Raw genomic sequence first — 26,207 nt, forward strand, 5'->3', positions numbered from 1 at the left:
CAACTGAACCTGCATATTAACCTGAAGAGAATCCTGAGGCTAGGGCTCCCAAATCCCTTTGTGCTTCAGGTTTTCAAAGCCTTTTGCCCATATAAAAAATATTTTAAGCCTCTATTCTTCCTACCAAAGTGCACAATCTCACACTTTTTCCTACATTGTATTCCATGCACTCCCTTCCTTGCCTACTGTTTTAGACTGCCCAAATCTTTCTGTAGCGTCCCCACTTCCCCAACATTACTTGTCCGTCCAACTATTTTTGTTATCTGGCAAATGTAGCAACAATGCTCTCAGTTCTTTCATCTAAACTGTTATGTATCATGTGAATATTTGTGGTCCCAACACTGATCCCTGCAGAACTCCACTCATCAAGGGGTGCCATCCTGAAAAAGACCCCATTATTCCTTCTCACTGTTTTCTGCTACTCAGTAGTACCTTGTCCCCGACACTAGAAGCTCTCATTTAGTGAGCTTTGACAAAGGGTCAGTTAGACTCGAACCGTCAGCTCTTTTCTCTCTTCACAGATGCTACCAGACCTGCTGAGATTTTCCAGCATTTTCTCTTTTGCTCTCATTTAGTAGCCTCTTTTTCGGCACTTTGTCAAATATCTTCTAGAAGTCCAAATAGATCATGTTCACTTGCTTGTTACCTTCTCAAAGAATTCTAACAGATTTATCAGGCATGATCTCCCTTGACAAAGCCATGCGGACTGAGCCTTACTTTACTATACACTTCCACATACTTCACAATACCATTCTTAGTAACAGATTCCACAACTCTGCAGTGTCTCCATCTGCTCCACATGATTTATTCACTATCGGACCTTTCAGCTTCACCAGCATCTTTTTTGTAGTGATGACCATGATACTCACCTCTGTCCTCTGACTCTCTAATGGTTCTGGTATCCTACTGGTGTCTTCTTTTGTGAAACACTACTGATGGAAAGTACCTATTGAGTTCCTCTGTCATTTCTTTGTTCCCTTTTACTACTTCTCCAGCCTTGTGTTTCAGCTGTCCAATGTCCACTTGTGCCTCTCTCTCTCTTACATTTCCTATATCTAAAAAAAATTCTTGCAATCTTCTTTTATGTTACTAGCTAGCTAGCTCATGTTTGCATCATTACTCTGTGAAGCATATAGCAACTTCTGATGTCCCCAACTTGCTGTCAGCAATATCTTACTCCTCCGCAAGGTGCAATGTCATAGTCTGCACTGATGCAATCTACACAGAAATCAGTGATTCTTTTAAAACTACATTGGGAAACATAAAGCACAGATTCACTGAATTATTTATTGGGAAGCTGGAATGTTTAAGTTATATATAGACATTACAATATTAAATGTTGAAACAATGCCCTACTTACCAGCTTGATTCGTAGTAATATTAACTGCTGCAAACTGAGGAGGAAGTGAACTCTTGCTGGAGACTCCATTTACTGCTTGGATTTCAAATGTATATCTGGTGTGAGCCAAAAGATTGCTGATAAACACATGCCTTTCCGTCAGGCCCAGCTGTCGTGGGACAAACTCAACATTGTCATCACATCTGGAGCAGATTTTGCCTTCGACACTGCACTTCTTGCAGATGATATTATAGAGCAGGTCATCACGGCCACCAATATCCTGTGGCTCACTCCATTCCAAACTCAGAGAGGTCTCATTCACCTTTGAAATAACATTCTGTGCAGCAGAAGGTACACCTTAGTAAAATTGAAATTGGAAGTTAGAATGTGTGTTAAACATAATTAAATTCAACATGTATAAATTTAGAAACATGCATTTATCATTTATATAATACGTGTTTTGTATTATATTACTGAAATATATGTATTGCTTCCATATAATACTGGGTTGCAAACACTGAATTCAGACATAAAAATCTGTTTGCATCTTATTTCACAGAAATTAATGTTCTCATTGAAATAATCTGTAATAAATCAAATAAAAGAGCAGACTTATCTTTATTATAAATTAAGAGCTGATCAGAAGTACATTTTTTAAATGGAAATATATTTTGAGACAATGGAAGACTATTCATAGCAAGTCAGAAGGATATAACATCTGCTTTGAAAACACTTTGAAGGTCCCTGGAAAGGCAAATTGCTGTTTAAAAAGGAAAAGTTCTAAAATGAAATTAAAGCCTGTTCTGAGAGAAGGTATCTGGGGTTGGGTATGGCTTTTACTGATAAGCAGGCAATGGAAGCATCTGAGACACTAAGTTTATAGAAGGCAGAACGTAACTTCAGATGTACTTTTAACAACCAGTCTGTTGCCTGCATTGTGCTGATAAAAAAATGGAAAGCATCTGAGACTAACAAACCTTTAAATGCAAGGTAAAAGCCATAAAGTGTTTTTCACCAAATGTGCTAGGGCAAACTATTGGAGATAATCCTTTTAGGAAAAATAATATCTTGCTTGAAAGAGGATACATACTATCCTTTTTTCCCATTTTTCGACCCTAAGGTCATTACACTTAGAGCCTTGACACACCTGCATTATCTGCATTAGTACAGTATCCAATTAAGATTTTCTGGTTTCCTTGTGATGCATATTTTCCAGTGTCCTTGTAAGAGAGAGGGAGAGAAAGTGTGTGTGTGTGTGTGTTACTTCGTGTTCAATTAACTAAGATCCTGTTAGCTATTTTAATAAAACTTGATTACGTAAAGGATTTCTTTTTCATTCCTGATTGCATTATTTTTCATTTCTATGTTGCCCATCACATTTCACAGTTCCTCTCTTTTCTTGGTATCATTTGTTCATCTTACAATTCTGTCTTGTTTCTGAATCCAATTCATTTATATTAAATTATAAGTAGTGGTGGCCCCAATAATGTGTACACTACTTGAACATAGCTCCTGCACCACATTATGCAGTAAATTGATTCCTTGAAATAATTAATTTTTGAAGACTAAGAGGTGATTTCATAGAAAATTAGAAAATTCTTGAAGGGGCAGATGGTAAATGCAGGCATGATGTTTCCCCTGGTTGGACAGTCAAGAACCAGAGTCCACAATTTAAAAGTTAAGAGAAATACCAGTTAGGTTTGAGGTGAGGAGATTTTTCGTTAACTGAGAAAGTTGTGAAACTTTGGAATTTTCTACCACAGAAGGCTATGGAAGCTCAGTCTTTGTGAATGTTTAAGGTAGACATTGATAGATTTCTGATTACTAATGGCATACAGACTTATGGAGATTGTCTTGAATAAAAGATTTTGAAGTGCTTGATCAGTGAATGATTATTTGGAATGGTGGGGCAGAATCAATGGGCTGAGTAGACTGCTGTTCCTAACTTCCTGTTTTCCCCGCCATACTCTTTCTTCTTTTCATTTGTTGACAGGACATGGACATTGCTGGTTAGACCAGTATTAATTGCCCCTTTTTAATTATTGTTGAGAAGGTGGTAAAACTGCTTTCTTGAACCACTATATTGCATGGGCTAAGAAAAGGTATATAGTGTATAGGTGCAACCACAGTACTGCTAGGAATAGAGTTCCAGAACTTTTTGACTCAGTAACAGTGAAGGAATAGTAATATATTGATGAAATATAAATAATTACATTAAAGTGTAGGATGTTACTCCCTTCTCAGATAAAATTCAATGTAATGGATAGCATTTTTGTGACTTGAACTAAGCACAACATTGGAAGTATTGTATAACAGAAAATGAAGAATAATTCAATTAGTAATAGCAATAACCTCAGTAAGATTTTGGCAATCATTGCAATGAAACCTAACAAGTTTTAGTTGTTTTAACCGTTTGTCTTGTCTTGATGAGATTTGGGAGAAATTTGAGAGTAGTCATTATTAATTTTTTTTTCGAAGTGTAGTTACATATATTCGTAAGAATATTCAGTTACACTCATAAAATCGCCTTTCAGTAGTTGTGTCTCAAAGGCCTCACAGCATGCTTTACTGGCACTATGATATGTACTTGCAAACTTTTTTTTTGACAAAATAAGTACATAATGTGAAAGGAATTTCATAAGAGTATATTAACATGTTTCAACAAAGGTCAAAAATGTTTAAGCTTAAACACCACACACTGCTTAAATAGTGTAAACCATCTCAGTTATGAGACAAAATATTTCATATGTGCACTAAGGCTGCCAACATGGGCAAAATACGCACGCTACTACTCGGAATAGTGCTCAGGTTTAAAATTAATGTGCAGTAACTACACACAGACATGGTTGCTTAAGATTTACAGACTAGCAGCATGGTCATTAATGTGTCAGAGGTGCATTTACTATTTGAGATAATTAAACTGCAAATAACCCAATGGCACTATAAAAATATATCTGTCTCAGACATGTTCCCCCTAGTGCCATAAAAAGAAGAAACTAATGGCTTTGGGATCACAGGGAAAACAGAAAGAAGATTATAAAAGCCTTGGAAGTGGTTTAAAAACTGCTGTCTTTGTTCTTGTCAGTCATTGTCTGCTTTAAAGTCCTTCTCAACACAAACTGTTATTTAGGCCTGTAAAATAATCTATGTGAGTAAGATTATATCATGGCTTAGGCAGCTTAGGTTCTGTAATTATTGTACCAATGCTGAGAAGACTGGACTTGATTAGTGTTTAAAATATTTGGAGCTTGGTTGGATGCAATGTCATTTTTTCACATGTGTCTGAATTTGCCAACTACTATACTGGTCATATTCATTTGGCTGTGTTACTAATTACATCTTTAACTTTAAATACAATTAAAATCCCATGCTCAATTAATGCGAATTAATGGCAGAGTAAGGCAGTTTTTGCTCATTATGCCTTGAGTGTTTTGGACCTTCAACATTCGTGGACAATGAACATAGTTAGGATGTATCTGGATCTTTATCATAGTTTTATGCTTGCTTCATTATTTTTAATTTAAGACATGAAAAAAGAATTTATTCATTACTGCAGTGTTGCAAAATAAAGAAGCTTCACTGAAGTACAGGTTAAGCATGAGAATATAATATAAAGTAAGTTATTTCAAAGCATCATAATATTTAGCAAAACGTTTGGTAATTTGCTATATGGCTAAGGTTGTGTTTTAAAGATGATATCTGCTGTTCTAACAGCAGAAATGTAGAGACAAAACTGGTCTATGATCACCTAAGAGATTACGACACATACATGTATATGGTATCAGAACATCGTCACCAATTCTGTGAGAATCAATGTTTGTCACAAATCAACAGAGCTTAATATGAATGGTATGACTTAATAATTAGTGTTAGACTTCTGGTTGACATGAAAAATAAGATCAATAACTAACTTGTGCATCCCATCTCGGGCTGGTCACTGTCCGCTCGATAGAATCCATTCTTGCACTGACAGATAGTGGCTGCTTCAGAGTTGACCCTGCTGTTAGATGGGCAAAGTGCGCAGGGTTCATGCCCTTGTTTGGATTTGAATGTTCCTGGGCTACAAGCTGAAAGCCAAGAACAAACAGTAATTAGGAACATAGTGCTTTACCGGCAAACACATTTAATGTTTAATGCTCGCTAGTCTTTAGAACAAAGAATAAATGCTTAAGAAAGCTTTCCTTGCAGGTACAAAGCCACATTTGCAAAGAACATCAGTACATTATCCTTGGGAAGGAAATGATCCCACTAGAGATAATCCTAAAAGGGTCTGTAATTCAAAAGCAGAAATGCAGATATATGATTCCAGCCATACCCAGACACAAAACAAACTCAGACGGTTCAAGTTGACAACTTACTAATATCCTCTAATTGTAATATTAGTATATTACAATAATGTTCCTACAGTGAACTGCTGTTCTGCTGCTAGATATCAAAAATGCATTTAAGTTGGCTGCTTTCTGTTTCCCATGTTACATGGGGCATTACAACGCTGGGGGAGCATATCAGCTACAATTTTTTGGATTGGGTATGTGGTATTGTTTGCCTTTCCAACCACTACCCCTCATTTATCTGTGCTGGAGATAGGTACCAATATATCCTGACCCTAGGTGGATTAAATCTTAACCAACCTGCCCTGGATGGGGTTTGAATCCAAATACAGGAAAGTTACCCATTGAACTATCCTAGCTCCTACATTTTGGCTATTCTCCTATATTTTGAAGCAAGTAGAACATAGAATTGTACAGCACAGGAGCAGGCCCTTCAGCCCACCATGTCTGTGCTGACCATGACGCCATTCTAAATTAATTGCATCTGCCTGCAAATGGCCCTAGAGCCTCTATTCTCTGCCTGTTCATGTGTCTTTCTGAATGCCTCTTCAACACTGCCACTGTATCTGCTTCTACCACCTCCTCTGGCAGCATGTTCCAGGCACTACCACCCTCTGTGTAAAAAAACTTTCCTTATACATCTCCTTTAAATTTTCCCACATAACCTTAAAACCTATGCCCCTTGTATTTAACATTTATATCCCAGGAGGAAAACTTTAACTATCTAGCTTATCGAAACACCAATTCTAAGGACAGAATATTTTGATTCTTTGAATTCAACATCAAAAATGGAGAGACATTCCAATTCTGAATAGGTCATGGGGCTATTTTACAATAGCAGTTACCAATATCTTTATTTTATAGATTTCTAGTATTATTAGACAATGGTCATCTGCCATATTTTAATGAACCAGATTTTCTTGTAGCATGAAACCTAATGGTGTCTGTAATTCCTATAACTTTCTCCACACAGTTCAGCATAAAACAATTTTTATTAAAGTGCAGATTAGTGGCATCTCTGCAAAAAAAAAACAGGACACTCAGAACCAGAGTGAGCAGGGCAACCAGCAGGGTATGTCCTCAACCAATGAGGCTTAAGAGTTGGGAAATAAGCACAGAGGAGGGGGATTAATGGGAATGAATATTGCATCAAATCAGGTAAAGAAAGTGACATTTAAGGAGAAAGAAATGTTGGGATAAGGGTGAAAAAAAAAGCGACAGAAAGAAAAAGTAAGAAAAAAACTATAACAAAGTTGAAAATATTCAAAAAATTCAAGGAATGAATCTCCACACCTATAATTGTTAGTTCTTTGTGTCAGGAAGATTGATTGGCAGTAAACAACATTTATCATGCCAGTTAAAGGGTACTTACCCACCAATTACTAGCCCTAAATATCTATGGTGTTTTTAGTTTGTGTCTATGGTACAATTTCAGTAGCTTTACAATATTCACTGCATGTCAATGGTAAGGCAGTCAGCAAAATACTGTTTTCTGCAGTTGGCAGTAGAGTGGTGTTACTTGAACAGTACTTACAGAAATTTACATTTAACCATACATTTGAATCATGCTTAAATTTGCTGTATCATTCACATTTAAACAACTGCAAGTACCATTAGTAGCCCAAGTTATTTTGAGTACAAATTCTGGCTGATTATAATCTTTCTTTGCTGTGATATTGCTTTATCACTGAATATTGACAACGAAATTGGTGAATAAGTACTCCAATTTTACAATTTTGACACTTGTGCTTTCCACTAAAATAAAACTGAACTTTGAAAAAAACGATATTATTCGTGCTATTATCGTGATCATTTACAACCAGCTAATATAACAGTATAACTCCCACCATGTGAATAATAGAAATTGGAAGGTGGTTAAAAACTTACTGCACACAATGCAATCACTGCCAATGAAGTTGAAATAAACAATGTAGAACATTTTTTTAAGGATGCCTTGATAGCAAGTACCAGCTGCTGCACAAATTAGAAAAATCACAGGAGCATTGCCTCAATATTCTAACACAATCTTAAATAGGCAATGCTTTCTGACTGGCAATGTATCCTGACAAGATTACTTAATGTCATAATATTTTACAAAAATTAAGGTTTAGTCCCAGGACAGAAGATAAATTAATAGACCCAAGAGGCCAAATGACATTTTTGCATCAGAAACAGTTTTATTAACCTTGCAAAGCTAATGTCAGTGAAATTGTGCAGGAAGGCAGTTAAAAGTCTGGTTCCTGACCTGAACCAGGTCCTCCCCCTCTGACTGCTACTCCTCCCCTGACCTTAACCAACTACCAATGTTCTCCCCCTCAGTTCTAAATTCCATTGTGTTCCTCAATGACTTAGACACCAATAAAAATTCTCACAGACATAAGAGGTTCCAGAGCAATTTGAAATGACTGAAAGAAAATTTCACTTTATCTCAAAATGTAATTCAAAATCTTAAATATTTTCCACCTAACCTGAAAGCCTTTGGAGGTGAGAGCCAACTTTTCAAGGCTTCATTCTCAATGTTGAGTCAATCTGATACAGAGAGGAAACTGTAAAATTGTGCCCTAGTGCCCAGAGCATAGCAGCTACAATTTGTGGTGTAGAAATCTGGGAACTACTGCCAAAAACATGTTACATTACAGGCTGTGATCATTACTTATACAGACCTTTTTCTCCATTTCATGATGGTTTTAAAGAGGTTGCTGGCCGAATATGCCCTTAGCATACAACTCACCTTATAAAATAAGCACACAACTAGTCTTTTGCTCTGGTCTACTGAAGCTGGATTACTATAACAAAAATAAATGAAAAATCAAAAAATCTCTGCTACTTTCTCCCTGTGTTTAGGCTTTGATGCTGCAAAGTGTTTTGATTTTAAAAATTAAAAGTTTTTTTTGCAGCTGAAATGCATCTAATGCCAAACAATATATAGAAGATAGTCATTTCCTCAGTGATGTTTATATGTGTTGTTTATATGAGGAAGCCAAGTTCAACAATTGCATTTACTGGTCAAGAAACTAATGTGCACTATTGTCAAAAGACACAAAACCCACTGTATTCACTTCTTAGTGGTGGGAGTGACGACTAAACAATTGTGTCATCCCTTGGAGGCTGACCTGTGGATACTACTGCAGTGGGATAACTCACCTCATAAGATATGTGTTGCCTTTTTTTTGTAATTATTTCCTTCCAAGTTAATCATTTAGTTTTTGACAAGGTACCGCATGGTGGGTTGTTGAGTAAAATTAAATCTTAAAGGATTCAATGAGAGCTAGTCAATTGGATACAAAATTGGCTTGAAGGGAGAAGAGGGTTATTGTTCAAACAGGAGGCCTATTATCAGCAGTGTGCCACAGGGAGCAGTGCTGAGTCCACTGTTGTTTGTCATTTGAATAAATGATTTGGATGAGAATTTAAGAAGTATGGTTAGCAAGTTTGCAGATGACACCAAGATTAGTTGTATAGTGGACAGTGGAAAAGGGCTATTTGGGATTACAGCAAGCTCTTGATTAACTGGGTTGAGGAATGACAGATGGAGTTTAATTTGGTAGGTCAAACCAGGGTAGGACTTATATAATCAATGGTAGGGCCCTGGGTAATGTTGTAGAACAAAGAGATCTAGGAGTACAGGTTCATAGCTCCTTCAGAGTGGAGTCATAGGTTGGCAAAGTAGTGAAGAAGGCTTTTGACTTGCTACTTTTCAATGGTTAGAGCACTGAATATATGAGTTGGGATGTCTTGTTGCAGTTGTACAAGTCATTGGTAGGGCTACATTTGGAGTACTGTGTGCAGTTCTGGTCACCCTACCAATAGGAAGGATATTATTAAACTAGAAAGAGTGCAGAAAAGATTTACTAGGATGCTGTGTGGACTGGAATGCTTGAGTTATAAGGAGAGGCTGAAAAGGCTGAGACTTTTTTCCCTTTAGGAGACTTGAGGGGTGACCTTATATACATCTATAAAATCATGAAAGATATTGATAAGGTAGATAGCCAGTTGCTTTTTTCCATGATAGGGAGTCTAAAAATAGAGGGCATAGGTTTGCTGTGAGAGGGGAGAGATACAAAAGTGTCCGGGGGCAATTTCTTTACACAGAGTGGTGAGTGTCTGGAACGGACTACCATAGGTAGTGGTGGAGGCAAGTACAATTTCATCATTTCAGAAACATTTGGACAGGTACGTGGATGGGATAGGTATGAACGGATATGGACCAAACACAGGCACATAGAACCGGTTTAATTGTAAAAACTGTATGGCATGGACAAATTGGGCCAAAGGGCCTGTTCCCAGACTCTATGACTCTAGTCTGTAACCTATTCCACAAAGCAACTTGCAACGGTCTGACTTTCACGAAACAACATCTTCACTACATTCCTTGTGGAATGGAGGCAACCCTTAATATGGCACAGAATGCTTCTCAGGATGAATACTACTAGTTGCAGTGGATAGTTCTTATGCTTCACATAAACTGGATCTTTCCCAAAGGTTCCTGACAAGTGGTTTACATTGTTGCCTGTTGGTGCTAGGAAGGGTAGCCTCGAGGGCCACGTCTCTACTCACACTCATGAAATAGAATGACAGTCACTTTGTTAGTCATCAAACAAAAACTTTAATTCTGTGTCACTCACATAAAGGCACAAGTCAAGATACTGATCTGAAATGTGCAGCATGGACCCAAATTTAAGGGTCTGAAACTTGCTGGAATGTAGATTTAGGACTCATCAGCAAAGCAGAAACCAATAGCACACTTTGATGTTACTTTCTGTTTGGGCATCTGGCAGTTTCCATACAATGCTGCTCTCTTGCAAATTCAAGATGTCATGTTTCTCCAGGTTCCACATTAAAGATAGGGAGATAAAAACCTAGCCTACTCTTTTGCAGCCTGAAGAAATCCCAATAAATTAAACTGGTGATGCCACAATAGAGCGAGCAACATTTACTGGGGCATATCCAATTTCCACCCTAGAGGGAAACACAGTCCTAAAATTTGCATTAGGTCCCTGATTAGCATTTTCACAGGGCCCATAATCTTACTCAGACACAAAAACAGAAATTGCTGGAAATGCTCAGCAGGTCTGGCAGCATTTGTGAAGAGAAATCAGAGTTAACGTTTCAAGTCCAGTGACCCTTTCTCAGAACTGGCTCCAGAACTCAGTTCTGAGGAAGAGTCACTGGACCTAAAACATTAACTCTGGTTTCTCTTCACAGATGCTGCCAGCCCTGCTGAGCTTTTCCGACAACTTCTGTTTTTGTTTCTAATTTACAGCATCCGCAGTTCTTTTGGTTTTTACCTTATTTAGACAAATGCCTGAGCACTCAAAAGCTTCCACTGGAGCACTTCAGAAATGTCGAGTGTGGGAGTACTGCATTGGAAACTTGGTGATACAATTGTTTTCTAGCCAGAAATTGGACAGAATGGAGAGTAATTCCCTCTCCCTCCACGAGGTTTGTTATTGCTTCATTTTAACTTGGTTCTTCACTTTAGTTCTTCCCCAGCCCAATCAAAGACTGATTGAAATATTAATATCATTTGAAGATTTATGAAGGCTGAGAAAGTAACTGCTCCTTTGAATGACTACTTACATTTGAGTGGATAACTTAAATTTGAGAACATTTGGCCATTAGTTTACCTGCTGACACAAAATTAAAGCTATGTTGCAAATCGTACAAATGATCTAACAGTGTAAAATGAAGCACACTATCTCAATGCATTACAGTTCAGCTTGAGTCAGCTGTCCAGCCAATTCTGATTGAACTTCCCAAATTTGGCAATAATATGCAGTGATCTTTAATGTTTTAGTTAGACATTGAAAGTTTAATGAGTGCTGTACTGTGATATGAGACTTACTCCAACTATTATCACAGCCCCGCAAATAGCATTTATCTACAAAGAGCCTCTTGCAAGTACAATCTGGGAGGAAACTCATTCCTTTCTAATCTGACCAATGTCAACACAAATCTCTTACAGCAAACTGTTTCCAGAACACTCCAAGACAGTGAAGGAATTTAATGTTCGAGTGTTTAACGAGCATCTTTACAGATGTGGCAAAAAAATCTTATTATCCTACCTCATGAACTCCCAATATCCAAATGGCAAACATTATTTCACAGTAATGATTTCCATGGTTTAAAAAAATCTCCCCACATTCAGAAAAAGGAGTGCTCTGAAACAACTTGATCGCATTCTCCACTAAAATCTGGGTGAAGATTAATTACAAAATATATTCCATAAAACTTTGAATTAAATAAAATCAATATTGATAAATTGAGCTGAGATCTCCAGGGAGTGTTTCAAAGGAACTGTAACTATTCCTGTTGTGGAAATGTTAGTTTCACAGAATGGTTTAAAACAAGCCAAAGGATAACTTTCAGAGAGAACATGTTTGGGCTATTTTCAAAACATCGATTAGATCTTGTGAAGCTTTAGGAATTGCATGTTGCATGGATGGTGAAAACTTTTTATTTTAACCTGTTAATGGGGAAAACTGAATTACCTTTGTGCAGCACGTATAATTATTAAACATTTCCTTGCATAAAGCACAGGTAAAATCTCCCCAAAGGGTCAGAAACTGAGATATAGACTTGAAACACTAGGACTATTTTCACTGACCTACAGAAGAATGAGAGAAGATACAATAGAACTGGTTAAAATCATGGAGGGTTTTGAATAGTGACAGTTTACTTGCCTTGGTTTTCAGTCAGTGGTAGAGGATACTTAGTAAAGCTGCCAGTGAGAGCGGGGAGAGAATTTGGATAAACTTCTTAACATAGAAGGTTAAGAGAAATTGAATGCTTACTAAAGGGAGCAATTGACCTTTCAAAGAGATTATGTACATGTAGATTACAAGTAGAACTTGCACAGCCATGAAACAAATAAGGAAGCAGCATATTCATGGTATGACTGATGAATTTACCCAGTGTTTTTACTGTCATAGGCAGGCTAATTAGGAAAATCCAACTATGAAGTACCTAGAATAGTACACTTGCTCTGACTGGGTTGATGTCACTCCATGATGCCAAGAACAGTCAACAGCATATTCTTATGTTGTTCTTGATACATAGTCCAAAACACATTCTGAAAGTGACTATAGTTTTCAATATCAGTTGCTGGTAAAAACTTGTTAATTGTCCTTCAAGCAGAAGTTGCATTTTAAGGATGGGTGAGCACAGACTCAGAACAGACGTTGAGATTTTCATGCTGCTAGGTTTTTCTGAATTTGCTAAATGGTATGTCCAGCAGTCTCTATTACAGAATTATGGATCTGGCTATTGAAGTAGAACTGTGTGATTCAGTCACTTTCGGAAACCCAGGAGAACTCTTTGTTTGTATACCAGAATGAACTGCTCTTAATTAAACCTTTTCTAGATCCACATTTGACTCATCATCGAATTGGTAGCACTTTAGCCACCTAAGCCACAAGGTTTTAGTCCAGGTTATGCTCTGGAGCACCAATATCCAGATTGACTGTGCTGAGAGAGTATGTTGCATATGTCAAAGGTGTTGCTTTGCAGCAGTAATTTTAAACCGAGTTACCGTCTGTTTAACCGTAGTCAAACATCCAATGGCATTTTGAAGCAATGGAAATTTATCGCTGGCATCCTAGCCAAAATTAACCCCTCAAGCAAAGTTATTAAAATAGATGATCTAGTCATTTTATAACACAGTGCTATTTATGGGAGCTGGTTATCCACAAAACATTTGAACTGTTTCAGTGACTATACTTAAATGTACTTCGGATTGTACTGAGGTTGAGAAAGCTTCTATTTAAATGCATCTTTCTTTATTTTTCTGTTTTACTTAAGAATTCAGATTTTGCATCATTTTTAGAAATCAAATATTCAGAAATATTTTCAAATATCAAAAGCCATTTTCTTTAAATTTTAAATCTAAGGCAAATTGCTGGATAAGTAGGAGTTCACAATTAATTAATAAATAAGGACCCTAACACAGGTGTTCAGCCAGAAACAGAAATTCACAATGTATTGGATGGTATTTGGTGAATGTCTCATCACATTCCCATCCCGAGGTCGTTCGAATCAGAATATCCACCTTTAAAAGCAGAAGATAAATTGAAGCACCTGGGGTAAATTATTCTGCTTGTGGCAGATTTAAGCAGACGGTGGCAATGACAAATGAGAACAAACCAAAGTCAAAACAACTTCTGTTCAGAGAATTGTGGCAAGTACAATAAAGTACTTCAAATATGTTCAACAAATAGCCACAGATAAATTGCCAATGTGAACAAAAAAAGCTCCTTGTTAGATAGCTAGTATGCACATTCTTTGTGAATGGCTCGAGAAGCTATGCAAGTAATACAATCTAAACAATGAATGACAGACAAGGGAGACTGTGGACTGTCCAGAGGGTTATGCGACCTCCACTAAAGTATTTTTAGATCGATATGGAAGAGAAATAAAAATACTGACAGGCAATTTTTTTGTTTTATCTCAGAAGGCTCAAATAATGTTTACATTTTAAGAGTAATTCTTTATGCTGAGATACTTTGGGTAAGTTAAGGACTTTAGGACCCAGTATCTGCACTGTTTGGTGAGTTGGTAGTCATAGATTCAATGACATTCAAATGAGAACTGGATAAATATTTGAACAGAATTATGGAGAGAAAATAGGGGCATGGCACCAATGAGATCGATTTACCAGACTGCTGCCAGAGGCAAGGTGAGCTGAATGACTTCCTTCTATACAACATCAATAAATGATGCAATGGCCTATGCCTTTGCAGACTCTGCTGCATATACTCCTATGATGGACTGATGGCTAAAAGTACAGCCCATTGTGTCACAAAACTACGTGCTATTTCTTGCATAACATTTTAGGTCCGAACTTAAGTAATTAAAAGTAATAGAAATAGCAATTGTGCTATACTTGTTCTCTGTCTTGCCTGGTTCAGCAAGAGTTTCTAGTCCTGACAGCTACCCAATGTCTCCTCAAGCAAGGTGCAAAGCTTTGGCTGCTAAATAAGAAACAGATTAATATTAGGTGTCATGCCTCCCATGGTGAGCAACGAGGTGGTTCTCATTGTCTGGACTGTTTGCATGAAACATAGCCTATGCGATAACACCCATTGTGCTCTGCAGGGAAGGAGAGGAGGAAATAATGGGAAAAAGAGTTTTAAAAAGCCATTTTACTGTGTAGTTATATTTGTGATTTTACTATCATTGCTGTTGAAAGTTTTCTCAGGCTGCAGAATAACTTTACTTAACTCTGCTCGCCTGTTACCACTATTGTTTCTCTTAAGTGTTATACACGTTCTTTTACATAATCACCTTCAGGCCTATCATTGCCACTGTGTGTAATGTGGTTCACTGAACATTGTTCAAAACCCTTTTGCAATACATTCTTCCAAATCTGAACAATTGAAAGAACACAGCAGAAGTATTCTGTATTTAAAATAATGAAACCAGCATTTCCAAAGCCTGGAAATATTGAGATACTGTTTGGGTATCACTGTCTAAGTAAGTTTTGATTATTGTTTTTGCAATAGGACAATTAATATTTTGAGAAACAAATAGATGTTCCTGAAACTAACCTGTCCTGCTCTGCAGTTTAATAAGGACACATAGATGCTTTAACGAATAGCAGATGTCTTTAAAACATGCCCATAAGCAGAACCTTTGAATACTGTACTGTAATTAAAATATCTCAACCATTCCCTTGGCTATTTTAATACAATAAAGGTAATAAAATGGTTTAATGAATATATGTGTACCATGTTGAGGAGAAAATGCCTCAGGCAGCGCATCTTGTTAGAGTGAATTTGTGGCCTCCATCTATATGTTGCATTAACGAAAAACAGAGGGTCTGCACACAGTATCAGCTCTTTTAAATCAGCAGGAAATTAATTCATCAGCAAACCTTAAGTAAAACTCTAAAACCAGTAATGTGTTGTCAAACCTTTGAATTAAACCACAAGTTTATATGGGTTCATTTTCAAACTGGTAATGTTCCATTATGTAGATGACTTTTTGCTCCAACAGGGTCTGTTCCCCAATTTATGCTTACACTGACTGTATTCACTAATCTTTTATTGCCAAAAGTATCACGAGAAATTTAAATTAGTAATTCCTTTAGTAATTGTTTCGAGAGTAAAACTGCTTCATCCCCTGTTTTAAATTTAACTATTCACCAAATTCCAAATGATCAAAATAAAATATGCAGCATCGCAAGCAAACTACAAATGTTTGACTTTCTTTTGTTAGTCTGATCTTTTACAACTTTTAAGTCATCATTCAATTAATTGGCTTATAAATCTGGACTCATGGTCTTCCATGAAAAGGTCCTCTCAAGTTTATCAGATTTCTGCATTCCTTTTCATTCGCCTTACTAACATCATGGTCCCATAGGACAGTTCTCTACTACAGTCCTTAGATCACCTCCGCTCAGCTTCATCTAAACCCCTCAACAGTGTCCACCTCTCTCCATTGGGCTGAAAGCCATTCTGTGCTGTGACCTCTTTCATTGGGTCTCCCACTCTTTGATGCCACTGTCAATACTAAAGTTGCAGTTCACATAAATTTGTCCCTGCAGATACACTGAGGCCATCTGAGGTTCAGCACAAACTTATAGTCCTGTCACTGGAATCCTGTTGCCTGTGAGAAAGTTCAATCCATTAATTCTATCTCTCTCATTCCATAGACAATGTCTGATCTTCAAAGTATTTCCAACATTCTTTGCTTCGATATGCTGTTTGTTCTAGCTATGAAATATAAAAGCAATGAAATGCTTACTTAGAATTATGCTATTGAAGAAAAAACATGCATAAATATGCTTGGAACAATTTAAAACTAATACATCTTACTGAAGACTGACTGAAATGGATTGGTCCCCGGTTTTATTGCCTGCTCAATTTTGCTTTTCCTTAATTTCAATGGTGGGGAAATGGGCAGGATGGGAGGTCCATCAGTTTTCCATTCGGCGAACTAAACTAAAATTATTTCCAGTTGTATCTGTAGCTGATTTCTGAGAAGCAGGAACTCTAAACTTAATAATGGCTAGTTTAATTTAAGACCTGGCATAGGTGGGGTTGAACTTTATAACTCCAAGGCCTGTGGGATTAATAAAGTGCACTCAGAATAAAACAAGAGAAAAGAAATGGGAAGGGATCAGAGTAACTTTTCATATTCTGTTTTAGCCCTTGGTTCTTTCTTGGATTGAATCCCAGTTTGAATTAGACTTTATTTGAAAAGGAACACAGTACATTTCTGCCCTTTTTAAATCAGTTTGAAGGGATACAGAATGAAGGGATACTTTATCCAATTGCTTTACAAATTTTTGTCTGACCTATTCAGTAAGTACTCTTTGACCAAAGATTTCATTAAAATTCTTGTATTATTCAATATGTGAGCCATTGGCTTTGAACATACTTAACCTTAGTTACAGATAGATGAGTGGCACTGCATTCCTGCAATGCCGAAGTTCCAGGCACTACAATCTCTTGCTAAATGCAGTATTTTTACTTTATTGAGAAAAGCAGTTAACAGTAAGTGGCAGTGCACTAATTAAGGCTATAGTGAGAATCCATTTAAAAATGAGACATTTATTATATGATTCTAAGTAATTAGATACAAAACAATATTTCTAGAACACATTAATAGTAGTAACTGCAAAGTAGAAGATTTGGTATAACTTATAAGGACCAGAAATTATTCTGGGTATCAGTGGACATGTCCCACAACTCCAGAAGGAAGTCAATAGAATCCATCATCTAATGTCAGGGAGCCAGCTGTTGCTGGAATGTTGGTGTTTTAGGAATGTTGAGTTCTGTTTTGTAAGAGTATGACATCCACAACCCCTTACAAGGCAACTAATGATTGTTTGGGGGGAAGCAATCAGTGATAGGGATGGTTGCTGTTTATGGACGGGAGATCTGGGACCGCTCTTTTCTGGAATTTGCAATTTTCCAGGTTTGGCTGGGGTTTCCCTTCATAGTGGAAGCCGATAATTACAATGAGAGAAGACAGTGCAGCATCCAGATGAAAGCAAGGGGACGACTGGAGAATGGGCAATTAAGGAAATGTAATTGTCAATCGGTGCACTTACTCAGATGCCAAAGAGATTATAGTTTATTTCAGGGAAGGTCTGGCTATTCTACCTCATAAACCAGATTTTCCAATAGCCGGGAGCAGCCAAGTATTAGAAATGGACTAACATTTAGATTAATAGGCAACTCTGATCATTTCAATTTGGGTGACACTGATCAGTACAATTTGGATTTTTGGTATCTTTGTATTTAAAACATTTAATTAATCCAGTGAAGAGGTGGGGACACAGAAGGATAAAAGGAAACTGAAAACAAGGTGTAAAACCTGCACAGTGGAGTTCATGCAAAGTGATGAGAGTTTTCATTAATTGTACTTCACACATGATATTTATCTATTAGGGATGCATATGAGGAATATGGTAAGAAGAGGCACCCCTCACAATTTCCCGACCATTTTTGCAGAGAAAAACTGAGTAATGTGCAGTGGAAACTCCGGCATATATTCACAGAGTTAACAGAAATGTGTGAAAGGCTCTGAAGATGAAATAATATTTCTTTTTCGCTTGATTGTTTCTTAATTTTCAACACTTTGGAAAATGGTGGGGAAACGTTGGGACAACTTGAAGGTTGTTTGCAAACTGCTGAACATATCATGAAAGCTCTTTCTGTGTTCTGGAGTAAGACAATGGCATGCACAGCCCTGCAAAATACTCTTTACCAACATCTGAGGCTAAGTGTCAAAATTGAGACAGCAGTCCCACTGAGTAGACAAACAGCAGCATAGTCATATTCATGGAATCATTTCACACAATTCTATACACTAATATTACCATCCCTAGGGTACATCATGTCTTACGGGCTTGGGAACCCTCAACATTGATTCTAGACTCCATAAAGTCTCTGGCATCAGGTCAAGCATGGGCAAGGAAACCTCTTGCTGGTTATCACCTCCTCTCCCTGCCATCCCACCCTCACTCCCAGGAGAGCATGTCCAAAATAGCTTCATGTGTACCTTAAAATGAGGTTTCAACTAATGAGGCAACATCACAGGACTATTTGCATGCCAAATATTGGAAGCTGCATGCAGTAGTCAGAGGTAAGCCATACGACATTCAAGATCAGAGTCAAGTTCTGCAGTCCTCCCAAATCCAGTTGTGAATGATGGTGCACTGGAGGCAGATGCTCCACATATATCCCAATTCCCAATGATGGAGGAGCTGAGCACATCAGTGCAAAGGTAAAGCTGAAGCACTTGCATCCATCTTTAGCCAGAAGTGCCAAGTGGACAATCATTTTGGTCTCCTCCTGAGGTCCTCAGTATTGTAGATGCCAGCTTTAAACCAATTTGGTTCACTCCACATGAAATCAAGAAAAGACTAAAGATACTGGATATTGCAAAGACTTTGGGCCATGAAGCCAAATTGGAGTCAATGAGATTGAGGGGCAAAATTATTTGCTGGTTGGAGTCCTAACTAACACAAAGGGAGTGGTTGTTGGAAGTCAATCATGTTAGCCCAGGATATTACTATAGGAATTCTTCAGGGAAGTATCCTAGGCTCAATCATCCTCAATTTTGTTCTTCAATGACATTCCCTCAATCGTAAAGTTCAAATTCAGGATATGCACTGATGTTTGCACAGTGAAGAGTTGGGGACACAATGTTTAGTACTACTTGTGAGACTTTAGATACAGAAGTGGTCCATCACTATATGCAAGAAGATCTGGATGACATCCAACTTTGGACTACGAGTGGCAAATAATATTCACGCCACACAAGTGTCAGACAATGGTAAAATCCAATGAGAGAGAATTGACCCATGAACCCTTGATGTTCAATGCCATTGCTATCACTGGATTTCCCAGCATCAATATCCTGAGGTTAGTATTGACTAGAAATAAACTAGACAAGCCATATATATACTGTGACTATAAGAGCAGATCAGAGGCTTGGAAATTTGCAGCAAGTATCTCAGCTCCTGTGTCCCTAAAGCCTCTCCTCCATCTGGAAGGCAAAAGTCAGGATTGTGATAGAAGAGTCTCCATTTGCCTGAATGAGTTCACTTTTAAACGTACTCAAGAAGCCTGACACCGTCCAGGACAAAGTAGCTGGCTTGACTGGCACCCTATTCATCACCTTCAACAGTCACATACTTCACCACTGATGCACAGTGTGTATTATCTACAAGATGCCCTGCAATAGCTCACAAAGCATCTTTTGACATCATTGCCCAAAAGGAAGATGTCTACCATGCAGAAAGACAACAGCAGGAGATGCATAAGAATACCATCGTCTCAACATGCCCCTCCAGGTCACACACCATCTCAACTTGGAACTATACTGTATTTTTTTTTACAGTTACTAGATCAAAATCCTTGAACTCCCTTCCTAACAGTCCTATTGGTGTCATGATTCGGAGATGCCGGTGTTGGACTGGGGTGTACAAAGTTAAAAATCACACAACACCAGGTTATAGTCCAACAGGTTTAATTGGAAGCACACTAGCTTTCGGAGAGCTGATGAAGGAGCGTCGCTCCGAAAGCTAGTGTGCCTCCAATTAAACCTGTTGGGACTATAACCTGGTGTTGTGTGATTTTTAACTATTGGTGTCTGTTCACTGCAAAAAGACTGAAGTGGTTCAAGGAAGCGTCACAACAGCACCTTCTCTAAGGCAAGTAGGTACAGGTAATGAGTGCTGGCCTAGCCCATGACACCCATGACCCATGAACAAATAAAAAATGTGGAGCTTTTGGTCAAGGCAGTGGTGGTACTACTGAGACATAACACCTTCTTTATTGGTTTTTACATGCAAATTTGTGTAATAGTGCAGAATTATGAAATCTACTATTTTCAGCAATAATGTACTGAAATAGGGAGATTTAAGATGTTAAAAGCATCTTTTAAATATCAACAACCAACTCTGGACGTCATCTCAAATTTTCAAACATTATGTCATTTCATTCTTTGCTTAAGTTCTGAGAATAAAGAAGCTGACACATGACCTGGAATGTAATATTAATATGATTAAAAAGATGAGTACAATTCCAAAGATTGGCCTTTTCACATTTTGTTCTGAGGACTAGTCTGTTTAACTTGCCTTAATTATCATTCTTCAGAGAAAAACAGAAGTTGATGATCTCATGGATTTTTCCATGTTTTTAAACCCATTGTTCCAATGACTGCTTCACAGTTAACTGCCTGTGAAATCTTTTAAGATATCAAAAAGATAAATACAGCAAACTTTATTTTAATCGGTACCTTATGAACTGGCACTCTTGGTAAACCAGAATAAATTATACACCCCAAATACTACAAAGTTTACTGTATATTCTGCCCAATTATTGTATTTTTTGAATTTATTTGCCTCAATGTAAATATACTTGTTGTTCAATTGAATGGCCACATCAAATATCAACAGCTGACTCAATTTTGAATCAATTTCTCCTGAAATACTGAAATCTGCATGATGTCCGAGTTGTCAGTTGAAGGTAAGAGTGAGAAGGCTGTCTGGTGGTAACTTTAATTTAATGCAAAGTTACATTATTATTTAAATGATTTATTTTGTAAATAAAGTATAACAATGACGTGTATACCTCCTGCATTATGTTTCTAATATTTAGTGTTTCACACAGAACAGTACAGCACAGTAACAGGCCCTTTGTCTCTTGATATTGTGACAGCCTTTTTTCCAACTCTAAGATTAGACCAACCTACATACCCTTCAAAGTATTATATTCCGTGTGCCTAAAGTATCTGACCCTACTACCACTGCTGGCAGTGTATTTCACACACCCACCACTCTCTGTATAAAGAACATACCTCTGACATTTCCCCTAAAGCGACCTCCAATCCCCTTAAAATTACGCCACCTTGTGATAGACATTTCTGCCACTAGAAAAAGTCTCTGGCTATCCACTCTATCTATGCCTCTCAACATCTTGTACACTTCTACCAAGTCACCGCTCATCTTTCTTTGCTCCAATGAGAAAAGCCCTTGGTCCCTCAACCTTTCTTCATAAGACATGTCCTCCAGTGCACATAGCATCCTGGTAAATCTCCTCTGCACATTTTCTGAGCCTTCCACATCTTTCATATAATGACGCGACCAGAACTGACCACAAGTTCAGTTAGTATGTATTTTAACATTGATTATATAGATTTCTTGATCAACCGGAATATTTTGATCAACTGACACATTCCTGGTCCCAAAGTGCTGGATTGTAAAAATGTTTGCTTTTTTTTTTGGAATTTGAGGCAAGATCAGGGGTCAAGACTTCACAATATGGCAGAAGCAGGAACCCAATATCAGACCTGTTCTGAAGAAGACCTATTGGACTTGAAAACAGTAATTGTGTATCTCTGTACACAGATGCTGCCAGACCTGCTGAGTTTCTCAAGCACTTTCTGTTTTTGTTTTGGATTTCAATCAGTTGGCCACGTAATGACAAGGAGCATGCTCACTGTACAAATGAGGACAGTGGGCAAGCTTTAGAAACAGTCAAGCATAGAGGAGGCCAGCTAGCACTGAAGGAGCTACAGTCTGCCGTTACAGGTAAGGGGGAGAGAGAGAGAGAGAGAGAGAGAGAGAGAGACCACTTGCATCTTGAGGTGCCCTTTTAGCATTTTTAACATGCTTGAAATGATACATGGCCACACAAGCACCATTGTGGAGGAGAACTACACCCACCTCCTGTCTGCCACTCAGAGATCACCTCCGGGAAGCTGCTGTGCTCCCAAGAACAGAGGCCATAGGCTGACTGGAAAACTTGCATGTTCTCTGATCAATGGCTTTTTAGATGTTTCAGCAATCTACCCAACACCACCCAATCTACCCACCTAATCCAGCCTCCAGAAAACTGGTCAGGAATTCCATGCTTGTCTGCATTCATTTCCAGTCCAATTCTGGGGCCAACATCTTGTCCTTGAACCCAGTTTAGGTAAGAGAGTCAAAGATTGCAAGGGGAAAGCAGTAAGGTGGACTTAAAGCTGATTTAAGAACTGGGCACACTCCAGGTGCAAAATGGCTTTTGGCTGTTACTTCTTCATGCTTTTATGTCTTCCAGTTCAGCTGTAATCTTTTGAGAAATATGATGACTTTTTTGTTAAGGATGTTCATGAATTAATCAAATTCAGAGTAATAGAGTCTAATTTTCAGAAGTCCACATTATTAGCAAGAATAGATCCTTTTGTAACCTATTTTTGAAGACATAGCCAGCATTTGTGTGAACTAGTAGCATCTCTCAAATCTTCAAAGGGTGCTCTGCTATCTTAATATATGATTTTGTTTTGAACATGTCTCTGGCACATGGAAGGGGTTGTGGCAGTTTGGGCTAGAACAATGGCAGATCAAATTTCAGGTTAGACATTTTACCTTGGTCTTCGGCCTTTGAATTTGTGTCATGATACATTCATTTTAAAATGATAAAACATGTCTAATGAAATCAATTTTCACACAAAAACATTTTGAACAAAGAAAATATTTATGATTAATCTTGATTGTATGAATCCTCTTGGTTTCATGGAAATTGTTGTTGGAACTTTTACCCCTTTTTTTTTAAATCTATATTCCTTAATAATTGACATTTCTATCTTTTGAAAAGGACTCCAAATTTCCATCCTACTCATGCATCTCTTAATTTTGGAAACTTCCATCAGGTATCCTCTCAGCCTCCAACATTCAAAAGAAAACAAACCGAGCTGTTCAATGTCTCCTTATAGTTAATGCCCTCCAAACCAGTCAATGTGCTGGTAAACATTTTCTGTACCCTCCTCCAAAGCCTCCACATCCTTCTAGTAACATGGTGACCCAAAATATACACAATATTCCAAATGTAGCCTAAGTAAAGTTCTATATAGCTGCAGGATTAATTGCCAATTTTTATAATTTACATCCTGATCGATGAAGGCAAGCATGCCATAAACTTTCTTGACCACCTTATCCACTTGTGTTGCCACTTTCAGGGAAATGTGGGCTTGTGTGTCTATATCGCTCCGTATGTTAAGACTTCTCAGGATTCTGCCATTTACTGTATACTTCCCTCCTGCATTAGATCTTCTAAAATGAATCACCTCCCATTTGGCTGGATTAAATTCCTCCTACAATCTTTCTGCCCAAGTCTGTAGTCTATCTATATCCTACTATATCTCAGGCAACCCTCTTCATTATCCACAATCTTTGTGTAGTCAGCAAACTTATTAATCAGGCCACCTATATTCTCCTCCAAATCATTTATATATAGTTACAAAAATCATGGGTCCCAGCATTGATCTCTGTAAAATGTCTAATCAGAAAAACACTCTTCCATCACTACTGTCTGTCTTCTCTGACAAAGCTAATCCGGTATCTACCTTACCTGCTCACTGTGGATCCCATGTAACCTCACCTTCTGTGTCAGTCTGCTGTAAGGGACCTTGTCAAAGGCCTTGCTGAAGTCCATATCGACAACATTTACCTCCCCGTCCTTACCAATCATCTTTGTCACTTGCTCAAAAAACTCAATCAGCTTGGGGAGAAGCCATATTACTTGTCACTAAAAATATCCATATTTTCCCAAATATTAAGTCCTGTCCCTAAGAATCTTCTCCAATAATTTCCTTACCACTGACCTTTATTTGTAAACATACTTAATTTGAGTAGATGGGTCAGCAATAACAAGGAAACATTTACAGTTTATACTCGGTCTGTCTTGTAAGAATGTTGGATTTCCAAATGTACCTGGCAGCAACAATTGTTTCCAAAAAAGCAAGTACCACAATCATTTTCAGAAAGTTTTTGCAAACTTTAAGATCATCCCTTAAAAGGCATCCAATACATTGATAATGGATCAAACAGAATAGGTGCCCCAATGGGCTTCAAGTTACTCTCTTTCTAATACAGGCGGCACAGTGGCTAGCACTGATGCCTCACAGCACCAGGGTCCCAGGTTCGATTCCAGCCTCTGGTGACTGTCTGTGTGGAGTTTGCACATTCTCCCCGTGTCTGTGTGGGTTTCCTTCGGGTCCTCCGGTTTCCTCCCACAGCCCAAAGATGTGCAGGTCAGGTGGATTGGCCATGCTAAATTGCCCGTAGTGTTAGGTGCATTAGTCAGAGGGAAATGGTTCTGGGTGGGTTATTCTTTGGAGGGTCGGTATGGACTTGTTGGGCCAAAGGGCCTGTTTCCACACTGTAGGGAATCTAATCTAATAGGAATCTTTTATGTTAATGATCAACAACGTGTATTAATGGAAAAATGGTTGCAAACCTGTGTGATTAAGAAACCTGCTGATCTCACTCCATCTGCCTAATGATTCATTCAGCCTCAAGCTGCATTACATTATTAGCTATCTTTGCACGAACTCTTGACTACCCTCAAGACTTCAATTTCCTCATAGGCTCTCAGCTACTCAACAAGTTTCCATTGCTTCACAGCTGCAAGATTTTTCTCACCCCAAAACATAGAGTCTTGGAGCATGGAAACAGACCATTCAATCCAACCAATCCACACTGACCATAATCCCCAACTCAACCAGTCCCCCTGCCTGCACTTGGCTGATATTCCACCAAATGTTTCTTATTCATGTACGTATCTAAATGTTTTTTAAACATTGTAACTGTACATGTATGCACCAATTCATCTAGAAGGTTATTCCACACATGACACTCTCTGTGCAACAAACCTTACATGTAGTTTACTTTGCCATATAGCTGTACCAACAAATCCATTAAATGGATTTATAACAGGTACAGAATACAATTAGTAGAGTCAGTGATTTTTTTTAAAAATCATAGAAGAGATTAATCTCTAAAGATATAGCTCAAGTATATTAAAATGTGGATAGCTAGGTGTTACAGTATTTCAGGGCTTCCAAATTAAGTTCACTGTTCATTGATTACAACTTGAATTTGGTGAAGAACTTGAATTTTTTCACCATTAAGACAACTGTGGTCTATTCAATAAAGAAAACTTTTCTGATGGATTTTCATCACCAAGAACTTAGTGATGAAGAGGGAAAATCTCCATCACTCACTTTTATGTTTTCTTACCTAATGTTGTATAAATGTAAACAGTTTAATTGTGACACTTAGTAAAATATTAAAGGACTGCACATCCGATTTCCCCAATTAAAACTAAATGAATGAGACACTATTCAATGTTTCTGTCAAAATGTCCTGCAATTAACAGACCAGAATTTCTTTATTTCTCTCATTCATTACGCTTTGCTATTCATCACCCTCGTTGGAGTTAATGTTGTATCTTTTGTTGGCCTTAGCTTGATTCCTAATTTGTCAGGAATGAATTCTTCTGTTATCCCTTACAACACTGACACCTGCAAGAGTTCTCTCGTAACAGATGACTGCAATTAGTCACAAGTTACTGTTGATGTTGAAAGGATTCTTCTGCCTGAAGTAATTTGTGTGAGAAATAGCCATCTGTGCCATGTTCTCACCACAGGGTGCTACACTCACAGAATAACTGTCTTTTCCAAAGTTCGAAGACATTCAACTGTGTTACCTTGCTGGTACTTCTGAAAAACTGATCTACATGCTTAAAAGAGCAGAGCTT

General features: G+C 37.9%; 1 protein-coding gene across 5 annotated transcripts in view; it reads right to left on the reverse strand.

The window, feature by feature from the left end:
* The window catches only part of ephb3b (eph receptor B3b), a 91,497-nt gene that overhangs the window by 22,186 nt on the left and 43,104 nt on the right, over window positions 1–26,207 (reverse strand). For all 5 annotated transcript variants that reach the window (XM_087993567.1, XM_087993565.1, XM_087993566.1 and 2 more), the window contains exons 4-5: window positions 5,251–5,406; window positions 1,361–1,696 (exon numbers count right to left, since the gene is read on the reverse strand). In XM_087993567.1, the coding sequence (XP_087849693.1) occupies window positions 1,361–1,696; window positions 5,251–5,406 (492 nt within the window). The remainder of the gene's footprint in view (window positions 1–1,360; window positions 1,697–5,250; window positions 5,407–26,207) is intronic.

The sequence above is a fragment of the Chiloscyllium plagiosum genome, unplaced genomic scaffold (assembly GCF_037043375.1).
Source record: "Chiloscyllium plagiosum isolate Xiang-an unplaced genomic scaffold, Cpla_swu_hap1 HiC_scaffold_13, whole genome shotgun sequence".
Lineage (NCBI taxonomy): Eukaryota > Metazoa > Chordata > Chondrichthyes > Orectolobiformes > Hemiscylliidae > Chiloscyllium > Chiloscyllium plagiosum.